The sequence below is a fragment of the Pogoniulus pusillus genome, chromosome 8 (genome assembly GCF_015220805.1).
Source record: "Pogoniulus pusillus isolate bPogPus1 chromosome 8, bPogPus1.pri, whole genome shotgun sequence".
Lineage (NCBI taxonomy): Eukaryota > Metazoa > Chordata > Aves > Piciformes > Lybiidae > Pogoniulus > Pogoniulus pusillus.
In genome coordinates this window covers 18,989,640-19,009,363 of record NC_087271.1, presented here as the reverse complement: position 1 = coordinate 19,009,363, position 19,724 = coordinate 18,989,640, and the positions used below count along the sequence as shown (strand labels likewise).

The following is a 19,724-nucleotide window of genomic DNA, read 5'->3' as shown; positions in this document are numbered from 1 at the left end:
AAAAAGCTGTTTCTCCTACCATGCCCTGCAAGGCTGTTTCTTCTGTCCTGCAAGGTTGTTTCTTCTGTCCTGCAAGGTTGTTTCTCCTACCACACCCTGCACGGTTGTTTCTTCTACCACACTCTGCAAGGCTGTTTTCTTCTATCCTGAGAGGTTGTTTCTCCTGCCATGCCCTGCAAGGTTGTTTTAAAGCCATTCAAACTGATCAAGGGTAGGAGGTTAACTGGGTTTTAATGGGTTTAATGAAGGAAGTCAGCAAACCAAGGATGTCTCAAAGATCTCCAGTAGCCTCTCTCCTTCAGTCCCTCACCTCATCTCCCCAGCATGGGAACCATAGGAGTTAGTTAGCATCTCTGAAGTCTACAGTAGGCAACTCATGTTCCACTGCCACTATGTTCAGAGCCAGTGGAATAAAGAAGTTAAATGAAGGATAAAGTTAGCTAGAGATAGAGTCATGAAATCACTGCACTGTTTTGGTTGAAAAAGATCTTCAGGATGATGGACTCCAGCCATCAACCCAGCACTGACAGGTCACCACTAAACACTATCCCTCAGCATCACATCTCCATGGCTTGACAACCCAAGATCTCCAGATCTTGACAGCCCTTTGAGGGGAAAAATTGTTCCTCATATTCCAGCCTAGGTGCAGGTTGAGGCTGTTTCCTTCTGTCACTTGTTCCTTGGGAGAAGAGACCAACCCCCACCTCATTCCAACCTTCTTTCACAAAGTTGTAGAGAGCCACAAGATCTCCCCTCAGCCTCCTTTTCTCCAAGCTCAACAATACCACATCCCTCAGCTGCTCCTCCCCAGCCCTGTTCTCCTGACCCCTCCCCAGCTTTCTTGCCCTTCTCTGGACCTACTCCAGCACCTCAATGTCCTTCTTGAAGCAATGGACCCTCCTGTGCTGGGACAAGCACTTACATCTGTGAAGCAGTAATGCAAATGTCATCTGTTACAGCTCAACAGTGTAGATAAGAGAATAAGAGAACCACAGACTTGTTGGAGTTGGAAAAGGCCTTTCAGATCACCCAGTCCAATCATTAACCCAGCATTGCCAGGTCAACACTAAGCCAAGTTCCTCAGCACCACACCTCTGTGGCTTTGAAATAGAATAATTGAGGTGCTGTGCTGAAAGCTGGGCTCAGGTACAGAAACAAACTCAGGTGAAAAAACAGGCTTAAAAGGAAGGGCAGAGTCCAGTGGGGAGGTTGTGCATGGGGATGAACAATGGGTGTAGGTCATGGCAGTGCTCTGAAGGCAATCCTGTGAGGGCTGTATTGTGTGGGCAGGGGCAGGGCTGTTGGCTGTGTCCACCTGGCAGGTCTTCATCAACAACATAAGCTTTTGACATTCAAAAGCAAAGGGGAACCTTATGAGGTTCAACAAGAGTAAGTGTAGAGTCCTGCACCTGGGGAAGAACAACACCATGCACCAGCACAGGGTAAGGGCTGCCATGCTGGGAAGTAGCTCCACAGAGAAGGTCCTCAGAGTTCTGGTGGACAAGAAGTTCTCCATAGCACAGCAGTGTGCCCTGGTAGACAGTAAGTTATCTATGGCACCACAATGTGCCATGGTGGCCAAGAAGGCCAATGGGGTCTTGGGATGCAGGAAGAAGAGTGTGGCCAGAAAGTCAAGGGATGTTCTCCTGTGCATCTACTCTGCCAGTATGGAGGACCAGGTCCAGTTCAGGGCTCCCCAGTTGAAGAGAGACACAGAACACTGGAGGGAGTGAAACAGAGGCTACAAAGATGCTGAGAGGTCTGGAGCAGCTCTATGAGGAGGAAAGACTGAGAGCCCTGGGGCCGTGGAGCCTGCAGAAGAGCAACCCCAGAAGGAATCTGTTCACTGCTCAGCGAGATAAACGACCTCCAGGGGGAAATAGGATGGGGCCAAACTCTTCTCAGTGGTGTCCAGTGACAGGACAAGGGGCAATGGGCACAAAATGGAATCCAGAAGGTTCCAACTGAACAGGAGGAAAAATTTCTTTGTTGTGAGGGTGCTGGAGCCCTGGAGCAGGCTGCCCAGAGAGGTTGTGGAGTCTCCTTGCCTGGAGAGCTTCCCACCCCAGCTGGGCATTGTGATGCTGGGCAAGCTGCTGTGGGTGCCCTGCTTTAGCAGAAAGGTTGGACTGGATGATCTCCAGAGGTCACTTCCCACCCCCATCATGCTGGGATCTGGAATTCATTTTTTGTCTGTTGCTAAGTCAGATGGACACAAGCCAGGGGAACCTGGAAGTTATCACATGCCAGGGTATGTCCCTAAAGTGTCCCTAAAATAGCAGCATTTACTTCTGTTTATATAATCACATTTAAGGTACTACTGCTTCTTATTTTATCATGTTGTTAAGGTAATTAATTAATCTATTTATATTTTCTATTGGGTTTTAATTTACCCTTTTTTATCATTTTATTATTTTAATGTCTTTTACATTATTGTTTTAATTATTTTATTTTACTTTTTGGGTGGTTTGTTTTTTTTTTGAGGGGTAGCAAACATCACTCTCCTCATTTATTCATCAATTCAAGGCTGATGAATTGAGTTTGACTTTGCACTTTCATCATTCAGGCAGGGTTGGGGCTCAGCCTCAGCAGAGCTCCTCATTTGTCACATCATTTCAAACTTCCTGTCGAGAACATTTTTCCCTTCTCTTTGCAACTTCCTTCTACCCCTGCCTGGTGCCTACTGCCAGGTGTTGACTTATGCTGTGATGAGCTCATCAATCTCACAAAGGAGTTAAGAGTGAAAAAGACACAACTGTGATGAGGGAGATTTTAGTTCTCATGTCTAAGTGATGCCTTCAGTTGGAAGGATGCAGTTCCCTCGGCAGGCAGGGCCTGGAATTATTGATGTCACAGGAGTTCCTTCTTCCCCACTGCCCTTTTCCTCCCTCACCATCACCTCTGGCTGCATTTATCTCACTAGACAGCCTCCTGCCAGAGCCCAGGGCTTCCTTGTACCAGTTATTACATAGAAGGAGGCTCCTTCACACAGAAGCTGCCTCCTGCAGCGTCTGTCGCTGTCTGCACTGCTTGTCCTTGACAAGCACCACGGCTCCTGACACCAGCTCCTGCTGGGGGCTTCAAGGGGGAACCATTTCCCCATGTTTCCTCAGTCTTAGCCCACTCTCTCCTCTTGGTGTCTGCCCTCTGATGTGCTGTCAGCATCATCTAAACCTGGGTCGCATCCAATCTGCTCTTCAACACTTCCAGGTAGGGGGGCATCCACAGCCTCCCTAGGCAACCTGTGCCAGTGTCTCACCCGTTCCAGTGTCTCACCTTGAAAGTCTCACCTTCTCTGGAGACTTTCAAGGCCTGTCTGGATGTGTTCCTGTGTGACCTAAGATTGACTCGATGATCTCTTTGGTTCCTTTCCAACCTCTAACACCCTGTGAGCCTGTGACCACCCTCACTGGAAAGATTTTCTTCCTAATCTCCAGTCTCAATCTCCTCTCTTCCAGCTTCAATCTCAATCTATTCTCTCTCATCCTATCACTATAAGGCCTTGTAAAAAGTCCCTCCCCAGCTCTCCTGGAGCCCCCTTCAGGTACTGGAAGGCTGCTCTAAGGTCTCCCTGGTGCCTTCTCCAGGCTGAACAGCCCCAATTGCCCCAGCCTGCCCCCCACAGGGGAAGTGTTCCAACTCTCTGATCATCTGTGCCCTCCACTCTAACAGTTCCATGTCCTCCTTCAATGATCTTAAAGGTCTTTTCCAGCCAAACCAATTCTGTTACAAGCAGATTCTGGCCCTCACAACTCCAGAAAGCTACAGCTCTACTAGGACCTGGAGGAAGCAGAACTGCTCTTTGTTTCCTTTCCCTGGCACATGCTCTGAAGCTCTTGATAAGCAGGAATGACTCTTTTATTATTAAACCAGCACTCTCAGTAGGTGACTTCGGAGGAGGAACTGAGTAGGTGACTTTGGAGCCGTGTGGTTCTAAGTCCAAGCAAGGAGAGAGCAGCTGTGGCAACCAGGCTATGGGATTTTGCCACCACGCATTAAGGAGCTCATTAAAAAACCCTCATTTTGGTGGCTCCATGATTCATCTTAAAATTCAAGCACTCTTTTTGCCTAACCATCAGAAGTAAATAATAACCCAGTGTGTAAAATACACCTGCAGATGCCACAGGGATGTCTGAGCCTCGTAAATGTGTCGCTGAGGGACGTGGTTTAGTGGTGTCCTGTCACAGCATGTCTGGTGGAGAACAGAGCAGGAAGGAAAGAAGCAGATCCTGGTGATCATTTATTCAGATGAACAACAACTCCCTGTGGGTGTGGCCTGCTTAGGTATTTTTGGATGTGTATCTCCTACAGCCCTCTTCTGTGGAGAAATGGTTCCTGTAGGAAAGAGCTTTTTCTATTAGACCAGAACCTACACAATGTTGTCCTGCACACCTTGAGGATGGAGCAGGCAGCACTGCCCCGCTCTTGAGTTGGTTTGAAGCTTCTTTCCTTGCTATTTTTCTTTCTGAATGAGCATAGAATTACAGAACTGCTTTGGTTGGGAGAGATCTGTAAAGAGCACTGAGTCCAACCCAGTACTGCCAGGTCACCACTGAACCATGGCTTTGAAACCCCTCCAGGGATGAGAACTGCCCTGGGCAGCCTGGGACAGGCCTTGACAACTCTCAAGGAGAAGAAATTGTTCCTCATATCCAACCTATACCTCCCATGGGGCAACACAAGACCATTTCCTCTTGCTCTGTCACTTGTTCCTTGGGAGGAGAGACCAATGCCCACCTGGTTCCAACCTCCTTTCAGGAATCTGCACAGAGCCAGGTCTCAGCCTCCTTTGTCTCAGGCTGAACATCCCCAGGTTCCAAAGTCAGACAAGGTTGCCAAAAGAAGCCATGGAAGTTCCAACCCCAGACATGTTCAGAGCCAGGTTGGATGAGGGTTTAAGCCACCTGGTTTAGTGTGAGGTGTCCCTGCCCATGGCAGAGGGACTGGAACTAGATGACCTTTAAGGTCTCTTCCAAACCAAACCATTCTATGATCCTGTGACACCATTCCATGCCCCTATGACCTTAGAGATCTTTTTCTAGGATTCTAGGATGTGTTATCTAGGTGGCACCAAGCACTTTAGAGCAATTATTTGCTTTTAATTTTCATAGATCCCTTTGCTCACAGAAAGGAAAACACCAAGCAACAGCTGGTGAGGGGTCTAGAGCACAGGTCTAGTGAGGAGCAGCTGAGAGTGTTCAGCCTGGAGAAAAGGAGGCAAGGGGAGACCTTTTGGCTCCCCACAACTCTCTGAAAGGGGGGCTGAGCCAGATGGGGGTTGGTCTCTTCTTCCTAGTATCAGGTGATGAAAACAGAGGAAATGGCCTGAAATTGGACATGAGGAACAATTTCATTCTGCAAGAGTGGTCAGGCATTGGACCAGGCTGCCCAGGGAGGTGGTGGAGTCACCACCCCTGGAGGTGTTCGAGAAACCTGCAGACATGGCACTTAAGGTCATGGTTTAATGGCCATGGTGGAGCTGGGCTGAGTGTTAGACTCGATGATCTTAGCAATCTTTTCCAAACTAAACAGTTCTATGATTCTATGGATATGACAGAAAGGTGTGGACATAGCACTCTGGGACAGGGCTTAATGGCCAGGGTGGTGCTGGGTTCATTCAATGATCTTAGAGAGTCTTTCCAACTTAATTCTATGATACTAGAAGTCTGTAATCCTATCACTTTATTTGATTAGACTCCATGACCTTAGAGGTCTTGTCCAACCCAAACCATATTGTGATTCTGTGAGTCCAGATTCTATGGTTCTAGATTCCGTGGTTATGTTATTCTAGATACTATGATTCTAGATTCTGCAGTTCTGAGGTTCTATGGTTCTAGATTCTATTATTCTACGATACTATGATTCTAAATTCTATGCTTCTGTGCTACTATGCTTCTCTGCTCTCCTTTGCTTGGACTCAATGATCTTACAGACCTTTTCCAACCCAAACCTTTCTATGATTCTACGATTCCAGATTCCATGGATCTAGGGTTCTAGAGTATGTTATTCTGGATCTGTCGGTCTGCTGTTCTAGATACTCCAATGTTTCTATGAGTCTCTGGTTTCTAGATGCTATGATTACTGATTCTATGTACCTATGTTTCTAGATATAAGGTTCTAGAACCCACAATTCTGTTGTTCTGGGCTCCACTGTTTCACGGTTCTAGATTCCCTTATTGTGTGGTTCTAGAACCCATGAGTCAAGATTCTACAAATCTATGATGCCAGATTCTATGACTCTACAACACTAGATTCTATGACTCTACAATGCTAGGTTCTATGACTCTACAATGCTAGGTTCTATGACTCTACAGCACTACATTCTATGACTCCATGATGCTAGATTCTACAACTCTATGATTCTACGATGCTAGGTTCTGTGACTCTACAACACTAGATTCTATGACTCTACGATGCTAGGTTCTGTGACTCTACAACACTAGATTCTATGACTCTACAATGCTAGGTTCTGTGACTCTACAACACTAGATTCTATGACTCTACGATGCTAGGTTCTGTGACTCTACAACACTAGATTCTATGACTCTACGATGCTAGGTTCTGTGACTCTACAACACTAGATTCTATGACTCTACAATGCTAGGTTCTGTGACTCTACAACACTAGATTCTATGACTCTACGATGCTAGGTTCTGTGACTCTACAACACTAGATTCTATGACTCTACGATGCTAGATTCTACAACTCTACGATTCTATGACGCTAGATTCTATGACTATGACGCTGGATTCTACATCTCTATAGTGCTAGATTCTGCAATTCTATGACTCTACAATGCTAGATTCTATGATTCTATAACTCTACGATGCTAGATTCTATGACTCTATGCCTCTACGACGCTAGATTCTATGACTCTATGTCTCTACGACACTAGATTCTATGACTCTGTGCCTCTATGATGCTAGATTCTAGGACTCTATGACACTAGATTCTACGCCTCTATAATGCTAGATTCCAGGACTCTATGACACTAGATTCTACAACTCTATGATGCTAGATTCTATGATACTCTGACTCTATGATGCTAGATTCTATGATACTCTGACTCTATGATGCTAGATTCCACGACTCTATGACGCTAGATTCTATGATGCTACAACACTAGATTCTACGATTCTATGACACTAGATTCTACGACTCTACAATGCTAGATTCTACAATGCTACAACACTAAATTCTATGACTCTATGACTCTACAACACTAGATTCTATGACTCTATGACTCTACAATGCTAAATTCCATGATTCTACGTCTCTACGATGCTAGATTCTATGACTCTATGTCTCTTTGGTGCTAGATTCTAGGTCTCTAGGACTCTACGATGCTAGATTCTACAACTCTATGACACTAGATTCTACAGCTCCGTGACACTAGATTCTACAGCTCTGTGACACTAGATTCTACAGCTCCGTGACACTAGATTCTACAACTCTGTGACACTAGATTCTATGACTGCTATGCTAGATTGTATGACTCTATGACTCTACAATGCTAGATTCTATGATGCTAGATTCTATGACTCTACAACTCTACGATGCTAGATTCTACGACTCTGCTTCTCTACTCTCATTTGTTTGGACTCAATGATTTTAGAGACCTTTCCCAACCAATTCTCTGACTCTCCAACCTCATTTGCTTTCTCTTCTCCTTGTGTTTGTGTTGCAGGCCAACGGGCACAGCTTTGTACATATGGAACACGAGAAAGCTGTTCTACTACTGAAGAGTTTCCAGAACACAGTAGACCTAGTTATTCAACGTGAGCTTACTGTCTAAATATTTTTTTATCAATAGCAAATATGTCTAAGCCAGACCTAATGTTCAAACAGATTTATATACATAGGAGAAAAACAAAAAAAAAAGAAACATTTTTTTGTTTGCCAATTGCTGGACCAATGGCAAAGGGTAGTGCCAAAATGTATCATATTCTATGTTAGTTCCAATCACCTGGGAGAAGAAAAATAAATTAAAAACCAACCAAACAAACAACAACCCCCCCAAAAAATATATTAATTATATCAAGATGTTGTTCACGTGGCTAGTTATTAGTTTTAATTGTCAGCCTCTGGCTGTGCATTGGTGCAGGGTTTTGGTTTGGTTTGTTTTTTAGAATCGATTTAATATGATTTGGAAACACAGAAGCACATTTAAAAGAAAAGAAAAAAATCCTTTAGGAATTCTGCTGTCCATCAAAAACACTGCCTCGAAGTTGTATATGCCTTTATAAAGAGAAAAGTAATAATAATAATAATATATTAAGCTGTACTTCCCGTGAGATATTTCTATCATGTCACATACAGAGAATAAAAAAAAAGAGAGAGAGAGAAAAAAAATAAAGATAATATTTTCCTAAGCACCTCAAAGAAAGTATATATTAAATTAAATGTACTGATGTTGATTTATTTTCAATGCAAAGATGTTCTATGCCTTATGAAAATACCTGTACATATGCAGTGTGTAGAGCTGGCTCCTGATTAATTAGTCCAAACTGGCACTAGACAGGGTGAGAGAACTGAGATTCCACTCTCCACTTGGGGACCTAGAGAGGAATAACCCCATGGGGGAACTGGTTTAACTTCTTCCTTTGCTTTGGTACTTCCAGTTGGTTCCATGTGAAGATACTTCATGGATCAGCAGTGAGCTGAGGCAGGTCTGGGGGAGAAACAGGGGAAGGTTGTGATGGGCAGCAGTAAAACTGCTTCTGTTGCTGCTAACTTTATAGATTCATAGAACGGTTTGGGTTGGAAGGGACATTAAAGATCACCTAGATCCAAACCCCCTGCCACAATCAGGGACGCCTCCCACCAGCCCAGGTTGTTCAAGGTCTCATCCAGCCTGGTTGTGAACACTTCCAGGGAGGGGGCATCCGTGACCTCCCTGGGCAACCTGTTCTAGTGTCTCATCACCCTCACTGTAAAGAATTTCTTCCCAATCTGATCATTCAACCTGCTAACTGACACCTGCAGGCCCTGTACTTACATTCCTCATACCCTCTCAGTCTGACCTTCTCCTCTATTTCCACCCTGCTCCAGGCTGTGCTGCTCCCTGCTTGCTGTGGTCACCATCACTGTGGGTTTAACCTTTACACGACCCAGAATCACAGAATTGCCTGGGTTAGAAAAGACCTTCAAGATCACTGAGTCCAACCCTCAACCCAACACCACCATGGCCATTAAACCATGTCCCCAGGAGCCAAGCTCACAGGTTTCTTGAGCACCTTCAGGGATGGGGACTCCACCACCTCCCTGGGCAGCCTGTTCCAATGCCTGACCACTCTTGCAGGAAAGACATTATTCCTCATCTCCAACCTAAACCTCCTCTGGGACCATTATTTAATGGCCCCTTGGGAATGGAAGGGAGCAGATTTAGCCTGGGGCATGACACATGGCAGGGGAGCAGCAGGTGACACTGAGCCTGGGCAAAGCTTTCTCAGTTTGAAAGCACTTCAGGTCCAAGTTGTGGTGCTGTGACAGCACAGGAAGGTTGAGCAGTTTGAGTATCCATCACACTTGCAACCCACATAAAGGAGTCAAAACATAAGACAACTTCCCACATGATGTTCGCAGGGATCCTGTCCCCACTGAGCTGCAGGGAGAGCAGAAGTCCTGCCTGTTCATGTCTTCTACTCCTGGATTGGAGACACCCAGGGGACTGTAGCTACAGCACAAGGGCACAACCAAAGAGAGAATCCCAGCGTGGCAGGGATCAAAAGTGACCTCTGGAGATCATCCAGTCCAACCTTCCTGCTTAAGCAGAGTTACTCACAGCAGCTTGCCCAGGGTCACAGTGGCCAAGCAGGTTTTGAATGTCTCCAGAGAAGGAGACTCCATCATACCTCTCTGCTTTCAAGAACCTCTAGAACTTCTTAAACCCATCTAGCTCTTACTCACTGAGGTGACAATACTTCAAAAGACAATGTGGCTGTTGGGTGCAATGCCCTCTCTGCTCTATGGACCTGTCACTCCTACAATCACAGAACAGGTTGGGTTGGAAAGTATCTTAAAGATCCTCTAGTTCCAACCTCATACCATGGGCAGAGACACCTCCCATTAGGGCAGGCTGCTCAAGGCCCCATCCAACCTGGCCTGTCCCACCTCTTCCCCAGAGAAGAACCTTGTGTGGGTTGGCACTAATCTTGCTAGCCAGTCTGTCCCCAGGAGCACTGAACACACCCACGTGGGGTGTTCCTGCACAAGCTGGGCTCAGAGGGGTTCTTAATCCTAACAGTGGTCCTGCTCCTGTGCTGCCCCATCACTTGTGGGACAGAAATTCCAAGCTGGCTGAATCACAGTATCATGCAGTGATGGAATCCCAGACTGATTTGTCATCTAGTCCACATCCCCTGCAGTCAGCAGGGACTGAGCAGGTTCCCCTCTGTGCCAAACCCACAACCTGTTAGGACCCAGTTTGATTTTCTCCAGACTATTTACAAGGCAGCTCTTAAGGGGGAAAAAAGAAAGAAAGATGAACAAAACAAAGAAGTAAGAAAACTGGGAAGAAAGGGGTTAAAAAAATGAGAGAAAAAAAAGGAGGAAGAAAAATAAAACTGGGGAAAAAGAGGGAGGGAAGGAGGGAAGGAGGGAAGGAGGGAAGGAGGGAAGGAGGGAAGGAGGGAAGGAGGGAAGGAGGGAAGGAGGGAAGGAGGGAAGGAGGGAAGGAGGGAAGGAGGGAAGGAGGGAAGGAGGGAAGGAGGGAAGGAGGGAAGGAGGGAAGGAGAAAATACAAAGGAGAAAGAAAAGAAAAGAAAAATGGGGGAGAAGAAAAGGAGAGAGGAAAAAGGAGAAAGAAAAATAAAACTAGGAAAAGACAGAAAAAGGAAAAAAGGTAGAAAGAAGACTAGAAATAAAGGGAAAATAAAAGAGAAAAAATAAAAAAGCTATGAGGAAATAGAGGGGATGAATAAAAAGGAGGGAAAAAAAGAGGAAGAAAAATAGGGGGGAAAGGGGGAAAAGGAGAGGAAAACAAAGGAGGAAGAACGAGCAAATGGGGGGGGAGATACAAGGGGAAAGGAGAAAGAAGAAAAAGCTGCTTCCAAAATACTTCTTTGAGGGGAAAAAAATTCAGTTCAGGTTACCTGCAGGAGTCTCCAGTTTGAGTCATTTTCCCATCTTCCCATTCCCAGCTTGCAGTCCGTAGCTGGAGCTGTTGATAAGCTGTGACTTTAGAAGCCAGCTGACCAGAGTCCCAGCATGGTGGGAGTTGCAAGGGGCCACTGGAGATGACAGTGATGCTGCTTTAGGAAAGGTTGAGGGGCCAAGGGCTGTGAGGCCTGCAGAAGAGCAGCCCCAGAGCTGATCTGATCAATGCTTGGCAAGAGATAAAGGATAAGACAAGATAAAAGACTTGCTGGGGGCAAGCAGATGGAGCCAGACTCTTCTCAATATTGCCTGGGAACAGGACAAGGGGCAATGGGCACAAACTGGAAGCCAGGAGGCTCCACCTGAACAGAAAATTCTTTGTTGTGAGGGTGCTGGAGCCCTGGAGCAGGCTGCCCAGAGAGGTTGTGGAGTCTCCTTCTCTGGAGAGCTTCCAACCTCAGCTGGGCATTGTGATCCTGAGCAAGCCGCTGTGGGTGCCCCTGCTTTAGCAGGGTGTTGGACTGGATGACCTCCAGAGGTCCCTTCCCACCCCACCATGCTGGGATTGCATGAGACAGCTTTGATGGCACTGAACAATCACTCGAAGACCTCCCCTGAAAAGTGAGACCACTCATGTTCTGGGACCCCACTGCTCTGACTAAAACCCCACCAAAAATCACCATATGGAATGTCAAGGAGAAGAATTTCCTGTTACCATGAAGCACTTTGAACATAAAGCCCTTCCTTGATTAAACCTCTCTGGCTTATAATAGAAGGTTGGACTTGATGCTCTTGGAGATCTCTTCCAACTGAAATAATTCTTTGTTTCTATAGCATTTAATGGCCTGCAGCTCCCCAAAAGCTTCTATGAGTATAAATGTCTGTATCTGATAAAGGTTTATGCAACAGGGAATGCAAACAGAGTGTTAAATGAAACCCCAGATGTCCCTCACATGGAGGCTTTGGTCTCCAGATAAGATCCTAAGCTGGGTTTCAGGGATGTCTATTGACAGAGGGAGGGTCAGAGCAGGTGGGGATCCATGTTTCTCCTCTCCCACAAGCATGCCCTGCAAAACAGAAATAGGGTTTGACACATGTTCAGGTTCATCTTAAAGGTCTTTTCCAAACAAAAAGATTCTATGCCCCAGAAGTCATAAACAGCTAGAGGAGGTGACAAGACTCAGTCTTGAGCTGTGGAGTCACCACCTACCTCAGCAGTGGTTTTAACTGGTGGGATTTTACACGGAACCCAGGAATAACAGAAGCTGGAAGGGACCCCTGGAGAATACCTACTCCAACAACACTTGTCAGAGTAGGCTCACCTAGAGCAGACTGCACAGGATTCATAAACTCATAGAATGGTTTGAGTTGGAAGGGACCTTGAAGATCATCTAGGTCCAACACCCCTCCATCCTCCCCCCCCACCAAGGGCAAGGACATCTCCTACTCCATCAGGACCTGACCCTGAACACCTCGAGGGAGGGAGCATCCACAACCTCCTCAGGCAACCTGTTCCAGCATCTCACCACCCTTTCTATAAATCACAATGTCCAGGTGGGTTTGGAATGACTCCAGAAATGGAGTCTAACAGAACTTTAGCTTCAGTTTGAGCTCACTCCCCATGAGCTAGCATGTCCCAGTGGCCCCCCCCAGCTCCTCACACTTCCCCTGGTCTCCTGCCTCTAACCCCTCCACTTGAAGCAAGTGCGCAACAATGTCACCGGGCTCAGGCCACCAGCTGCAAGAGTCCCTTTCCTTCCTTGAGTGGAGCACAACGTCAGTGATACAACTTTCAGGGCAGTAGTTTGGATCAATTGGAAATCAATTGGTGTTTGCTCTTTGTTTTGAACACCTTTGGCTTTGGCTCCACGTGATTGGCACCATGGTGGCACCCACCCCGCGACCAGGTGTTGTTTCCTCTGCCAACGTCAAGGGTTCACAGCAAAGTCAACGTCAAAAGGCAGCATTTGGGAAAGGTTGAGTTTAAAAATCAGAATCATCAAGATAAATAATAATCATTTTTTAAAATATCTACTCATAAAAAGCTTTGGGTTTTTTTGCCAGTCCTCATCCTGGCCAATTCCAGCCAAGAAGCTTGGAAGAGACAATGTCATTGCATTGCATACTCATTGCCACAACCCTTCCAAGGTATCTGACTGCAGCAGGTCGGAGGGGACCTTCAAAAGTCATTTTGTCCAATTCCCACCTCTGCAGTCAGCAGGGACACCTCCAACTAGATCAGGCTGCCCAGGGCCACACCAAGCCTGACCTTGAATGTCTCCAGGGCTGCGGCTTCAACCACATCCCTGGGCATCTCCCAGCACCACCCAACCCGGTCACAACCCTGCAGCACTTGAGGCTCCATCTTTTATCCATGGAGGGAGCCTTCTCCGCCTCGGTGCTGGTGCAGGGGTGGCCTCACCCCAAAGCCCTCACCACTACCACCAACCACTCCCCTTCCACCCCCAACCCAAACCCTCTCCCAGCCCTTCCTTGGGTTTTCTACTCGTGAGTACTGTATCCAGTTGAGAACCAACAGCTTCCTTTATTAAAAGATTTTACCATTTTATAAGAGACATGTTTAATTATGATGGAGATGGCTGTATTGTAATTAATATTTTGAGATAATTGTGATTTTGAGCTTAAATTCTATACAGAAATAAGAAAAAAAAAAAGAAGAAAAAAAAAAAGGTCTTTTTTTTTTTTGTATGTGTTCAAAGATTGCTCTATTAACAAAACCTTAACCTGTCCTTTTCAGTTGAAATTCCAGCATTCCTGTAAATAAAGCTGAATGAAGCAATTATTTATTACTTTATCAAGATAGATTTGTGAATGTACTCATAAAAAAATAAAAAGAGGTCTCTTTTACTGTTTTTTTTTTTTTCTTTGCCAAGATTTAGCAGATTTGAGGAAACAAAGACAAAAAAAAAAGCTGCTTCCTTTTTCTGTGCAAAAAGAACCCAAGCCAACAAAACTCCTACTTCAAAGCCCTGCAGCGCCCTACGGTTCAGTTCACTCACTTCTTTCTTTGCACACGTAGGTTGCATCCTTTGGAATCCAGTTTGGTTTTTTTTCTTTCTTATTTTTCCTGTAACGAAAACAAACAGCAGAAAGGAGTCGTAAAGGTGCAGAAGGGTTGTGGAGGATGCATTTTCTCACTTCTGTACATAAAGAACAACCACTACAGGGACTTTAAACAGAAACCGATGCTGTGCAGCGTATAGCAGAGCCGTTTTTGGGGCTTTGGTGTACTCGACTTTTTCAATATTTAAAAGAAAAAAAAGTAACAAACAAACAAACCAACCAAAAAAAAAATCGAAAGACAGGATAAAAAAGCAAAAAAAAAAAAAAAGTGTTTTGAATAACATTATATATATTAAAAAAAAAAGTCTCTTTATTGTATACATAATAAAAATGTTCACCTTATTGTATTTGGGGTTTGTCGTCTTTCAGGGGAGAGTGGGGAAGGATTTCCAAGCAGAATGAGAGGTTTGGAGGGCACAGGAGAGTAAGGGGGGGGGGGGGGGGGGGGGAATGGTTGTTGTCAATCTGTGTGTCTGGGTTCTGATTTAAAGTTTCCCAGAGACTCAAATACAGTTGATAGAACCAGTAACAATTTATAGGATGCCCTTCCCTCTTCCCCCTTCTTTCCCAAAGGAAAAGGGATGAGATGGAGAGAGAGGAAAAGGTGAAGCACGCCCAAATAAATAATCTCACTGCAAGAGACTCAAATATGTATTTGATAGAACCAAATAACAATTGACAGAGTGCCCTTCCCTCTTCCCCCTTCGGTCCCAAAAGAAAGGGATTAGATGGAGAGGGAGGAAAGGTGAAGCACACCCAAATAAATAATCTCACTTCAAGAGACTGAAATATGTATTTGATAGAACCAAATAACAATTGACAGAGTGCCCTTCCCTCTTCCCCCTTGTCCCAAAGAAAAAGGGATGAGATGGAGAGGGAGGAAAAGGGAAGCACACCCAAATAAATAATCTCACTGCGATCTGGAAGTTGAAGGAAGAGAAGTTTAACAATAAATAAGAGGTATCTGAGGTAGGGAAGTTACAAAAGGTATAGGGAAGGAAAAAAAAACAAGGTACAAAATGTGTAAATACAACCAGCTTGATGGCAATGGTTTGTCTGCCTCGTGGGTTATGGCCACGTTGTAAAACAAAGAGCACCAGGAACAGGCAAGTGATGCTGGCAGGCAGGTAAAGAGAGGGGCGGAGTGGGAGAGGGAGGGGGTGGAGGGGGAGGGAGAGGGGAGGAGAGGGGAAGAGAGAGAGGGGGAGGGGAGAGAGAGGGGGAGGGGAGAGAGAGGGGGAGGGGAGAGAGAGGGGGAGGGGAGAGAGAGGGGGAGGGGGAGGGAGGGAGAGGGGGAGGGAGGGAGAGGGGAAGGGAGGGAGAGGGGAGAGGGAGGGAGAGAGGGAGGGAGAGGGGGAGGGGGGGAGGGGGAGAGGGGGAGAGGGGGAGAGGGGGAGAGGGGGAGAGGGGGAGAGGGGGAGAGGGGGAGAGGGGGAGAGGGGGAGAGGGGGAGAGGGGGAGAGGGGGAGAGGGGAGGAGAGAAGGAGGGGGGCAGGGGCAGAGGGGAGGAGAGCGGGAGGGGGCAGGGGCAGAGGGGAGGAGAGCGGGAGGGGGCAGGGGCAGAGGGGAGGAGAGCGGGAGGGGGGCAGGGGCAGAGGGGAGGAGAGCGGGAGGGGGGCAGGGGCAGAGGGGAGGAGAGCGGGAGGGGGCAGGGGCAGAGGGGAGGAGAGCGGGAGGGGGCAGGGGCAGAGGGGAGGAGAGCGGGAGGGGGCAGGGGCAGAGGGGAGGAGAGCGGGAGGGGGCAGGGGCAGAGGGGAGGAGAGCGGGAGGGGGCAGGGGCAGAGGGGAGGAGAGCGGGAGGGGGAAGAGGGGAGGAGAGCGGGAGGGGGCAGAGGGGAGGAGAGCGGGAGGGGGCAGGGGCAGAGGGGAGGAGAGCGGGAGGGGGCAGAGGGGAGGAGAGCGGGAGGGGGCAGAGGGGAGGAGAGCGGGAGGGGGCAGGGGCAGAGGGGAGGAGAGCGGGAGGGGGCAGGGGCAGAGGGGAGGAGAGCGGGAGGGGGCAGAGGGGAGGAGAGCGGGAGGGGGCAGGGGCAGAGGGGAGGAGAGCGGGAGGGGGCAGGGGCAGAGGGGAGGAGAGCGGGAGGGGGCCGCGGGGAGGAGAGCGGGAGGGGGCAGGGGCAGAGGGGAGGAGAGCGGGAGGGGGCAGAGGGGAGGAGAGCGGGAGGGGGCAGGGGCAGAGGGGAGGAGAGCGGGAGGGGGCAGAGGGGAGGAGAGCGGGAGGGGGCAGGGGCAGAGGGGAGGAGAGCGGGAGGGGGCAGAGGGGAGGAGAGCGGGAGGGGGCAGGGGCAGAGGGGAGGAGAGCGGGAGGGGGCAGGGGCAGAGGGGAGGAGAGCGGGAGGGGGCAGGGGCAGAGGGGAGGAGAGCGGGAGGGGGCAGAGGGGAGGAGAGCGGGAGGGGGCAGGGGCAGAGGGGAGGAGAGCGGGAGGGGGCAGGGGGCGGGAGGAGGAGCGAGGGAGGGCGCGCGCGAGGGCGGGGTCCGCTCGGCCCTGCCGCGGTGTCAGCGGCCGCGGGGCTGCGCCGCCCGCCGCACCCGGTAGTGTTCGGACCCACCCCCGGGGAGCGGTCACGACCGCTTGGGGCCAGGATCAAGAGCACTCCCCCAGGAGGGTTAACCCTTTACGCCATGGAATTGTTGGAAAGCCTCTCTGAGATGGGTGAATCCAACCTCCAACCCGGCACCACCATGGCCATCAAACCTTCTCCCCAAGGGCCGTGTCCGTATGCTCCTTGGCTCCACAGCAGGCTGCAAATCCTCTCCCAGGGTGCCACACCCTGCACATTTCTTGGTATCTACAAGAATCACAGAACCAGAAAATGTCAGGGCTGGAAGGGACCTCCAAAGCTCATCCAGTCCAACCCCCTGCCAGAGCAGGATCTCCTAGACCAGATCACACTGAACACATCCAGGCGGGTTTTGAATATCTCCAGAGAGGGAGACTCCACAGCCCCCCTGGGCAGCCTGTTCCAGTGCTCTGTCACCCTCACAGGGAAAAATTCCTCCTCATGTTTACATGAAGCTTCCTATGCCTCAGCTGCCACCCTTGGCCCCTTGTCCTGGCACTGGGCATCACCCAGCAGAGCCTGGCTCCAGCCTCCTGCCACTCACCCTGCACATCTTTATCACCATTGATGAGGTCACCTCTCAGTCTCCTCTTCTCCAAGCAGCACAGCCCCAGCTGCCTCAGGCTCTGCCCCTAACAGAGATGTTCCATTCCCTTCAGCATCTTTGTGGCTCTGTGCTGGACTCTCTCCAGCACTTCCATGTTCCTCTTGAACTGGGGGGGGCACAGAACTGGACACAGCACTCCAGATGTGGCCTCAGCCAGGCAGAGCAGAGGGGCAGGAGAACCTCTCTTGACCTACTAACCACAGCCCTTCTAATCCACCCCAGAATGGCATTGCCCCTCCTGGCCGCCAGAGCACATTGCTGGCTCATGGTCACCCTCCCATCCACTAGGACCCCCAGATCCTTCTCCCCTTCACTGCCTTCCAACAGCTCAGTCCCCAACCTATATTTATCCCTGTAGCTGCTCTTTCCCAGGTGCAAGACTGTAGCTTGCCCTTGTTGAATTTCATTTTTCTTGACACCTGTAGAATCACAGACTTGCTTGGATTGGAAAACACCTCTAAGATCATTGAGTCCAACCTTCAACCCAACACCACCACAGCCATCAAACCATGTCCCACCGTGCCATCTCCACAGGTTTCTCCAACACTGCCAGAGATGGTGACTCCAGCACCTCTCTGGGCAGCCTGTGCCAATGCCTGACCACTCTTGCAGGAAAGAAATTGTGCCCAATGTCCTTCATAGAAATGGTTTGGGTTGGAACAGACCTTAAAAATCATCTGAAGTTCCAACTGCCTTGCCATGGGCAGGGACACCTCCCAGCAGACCAGGTGGCTCCAGCCTCATCCAGTCTGGTCTTAAGCACTTCCAGGGACAAGGTGTCCACAACTTCTCTGTGGAACCTCTTTCAGTGTCTCACCACTATCATAGCAAAGAACTTCCTCCTAATATCCAACCCAGAGCTACCCTGCTCTAGTTTCAAACCATTGCCTCTAGTTCTGTCGACACAAGCTCTTACAAAAGGTCCCTCCCCCAACTCTCCTGTAACCCCTTCAGGTACTGGCAGGCTGCTCAAAGGTCTTTCCAGAGCCTTCTGTTCTGCAGGCTCAACAACTCCAACTCACTCAGCCTGCCCCCATAGAGGAGGTTCTCCAGCCCCCTGACTATCTTTGTGTCCTCACCTGGACCTCTCAAATAGATTCATGTCCTTCTTGTGCTGGGGGCTCAAGAGCTGGATGCAGTGCTCCAGGTGAGGTCTCACAAGAGCAGAGGTGCAGTCACCTCCCTTGGCCAGCTGGCCATGCTTCTTTTCATGTAGTCCAGGACAGGGTTGAATTTCTGGGCTGCCAGCACACTTGAACCTGTCTGAGATCCCAACAGCCATCTGCAGCGTCACTGACCTTCTGCCTCCACCAGTATCATAGTATCATAGTATCATAAGGGTTGGAAGAGAGGTGTTTGAGGGAAAGGCTCATTGAGCAGGTACATCAAAGACCTGAAAACTGGGCAACTCCGCTTGTTGAGCTGTAGCTACTGATGAGACATCAATTATGGATGTCACACACTAAGTGGAAACTTGGTGACACACCAGACTGGTCACATCCAATAGATAGCTGGTGAGGGAATTCCAGCACTTACTGCTTTTTAGATACAAACACCATGGGAAAAATGGGGAAAGAACAAAGAGGGACAGAGTGGGAAGAGCAGCAGCAGTTCACAGAAATTCATTGTGGTTGGGCTTGGATGGGACTTCTGGATATCACAGAGAGGCAGGGGTTGGAAAGGGACTTCTGGAGATCAGAGAATCACAGAATACCAGGGGTTGGAAAGGGACTTCTAGAGATTGAGTCCAAGCCCTACCAGAGCAGGTTCACCGATATCAGGCTGCAGAGGATAACATCCAGATCACTTTTGGATGACTCTAGAGATGGAGTCTCCACCACCTTCTTAGGCATCCTGATCTAGTCCAACCCACACTGAAAAACCAAGGTCACCCAAGTAGCTACAGAGCAGCTCTTGCCTTGTTCGAGCTCAAACAAGCATCTTTCCTTCTGCATCTCCACCACCCCCAGAAGCTCTCTTTCTAGAACAGGTCAGTAGCACAGAGCACAGCCCAGGCGTCTCCAGCCATGCTGGGCAGGTCTGGACCTTCACTCACAAGGGTCATGGTCCAACTGTGTCAAGTAGCTCAGATACCATGCCCCTGTTGAAGGTGCTCATCGCATCTGAAGCCCTCATGGGTGGGTTAAGTGTTTGAAGCCAGTTTTAGACACATTCAAAATATGGAAAGTTTGAAGTGCATCAAGTTTTGCTGCACTATAGGAAGTACAGGTGGAGAAAGGAGAATCACAGAACCAAGGAATTTAGTTGGAGAAGACCTTGAAGATCATCCAGTCCAACCATTGATCCAGCACTGCCAGGTCAGCACTAGCTCATGGCCCTCTGCACCACATCCCTGAAGGGGTTTCAGAATGAGATG

General features: G+C 48.6%; 1 protein-coding gene and 1 long non-coding RNA gene across 4 annotated transcripts in view; one reads left to right on the top strand and one right to left on the bottom strand.

Moving 5' to 3' along the window:
* LRRC7 (leucine rich repeat containing 7) overlaps positions 1–9,107 on the top strand; it is a 216,308-nt gene extending 207,201 nt beyond the window's left edge. For 2 of the 3 annotated variants that reach the window (XM_064147490.1, XM_064147496.1), the window contains one exon: positions 7,688–9,107. In XM_064147490.1, the coding sequence (XP_064003560.1) occupies positions 7,688–7,795 (108 nt within the window). In that variant the 3' untranslated portion in view covers positions 7,796–9,107. The remainder of the gene's footprint in view (positions 1–7,687) is intronic. The other variant, XM_064147491.1, reaches the window with a different exon arrangement.
* A 2,604-nt stretch (positions 9,108–11,711) lies between these two features.
* On the bottom strand, positions 11,712–14,391 carry LOC135177476 (uncharacterized). The gene is made up of 2 exons (XR_010303074.1): positions 14,118–14,391; positions 11,712–12,164 (listed from the first exon to the last, which is right to left on the bottom strand). It is a non-coding gene; the product is annotated as an uncharacterized LOC135177476 (long non-coding RNA).
* Positions 14,392–19,724: the final 5,333 nt, after the last annotated feature.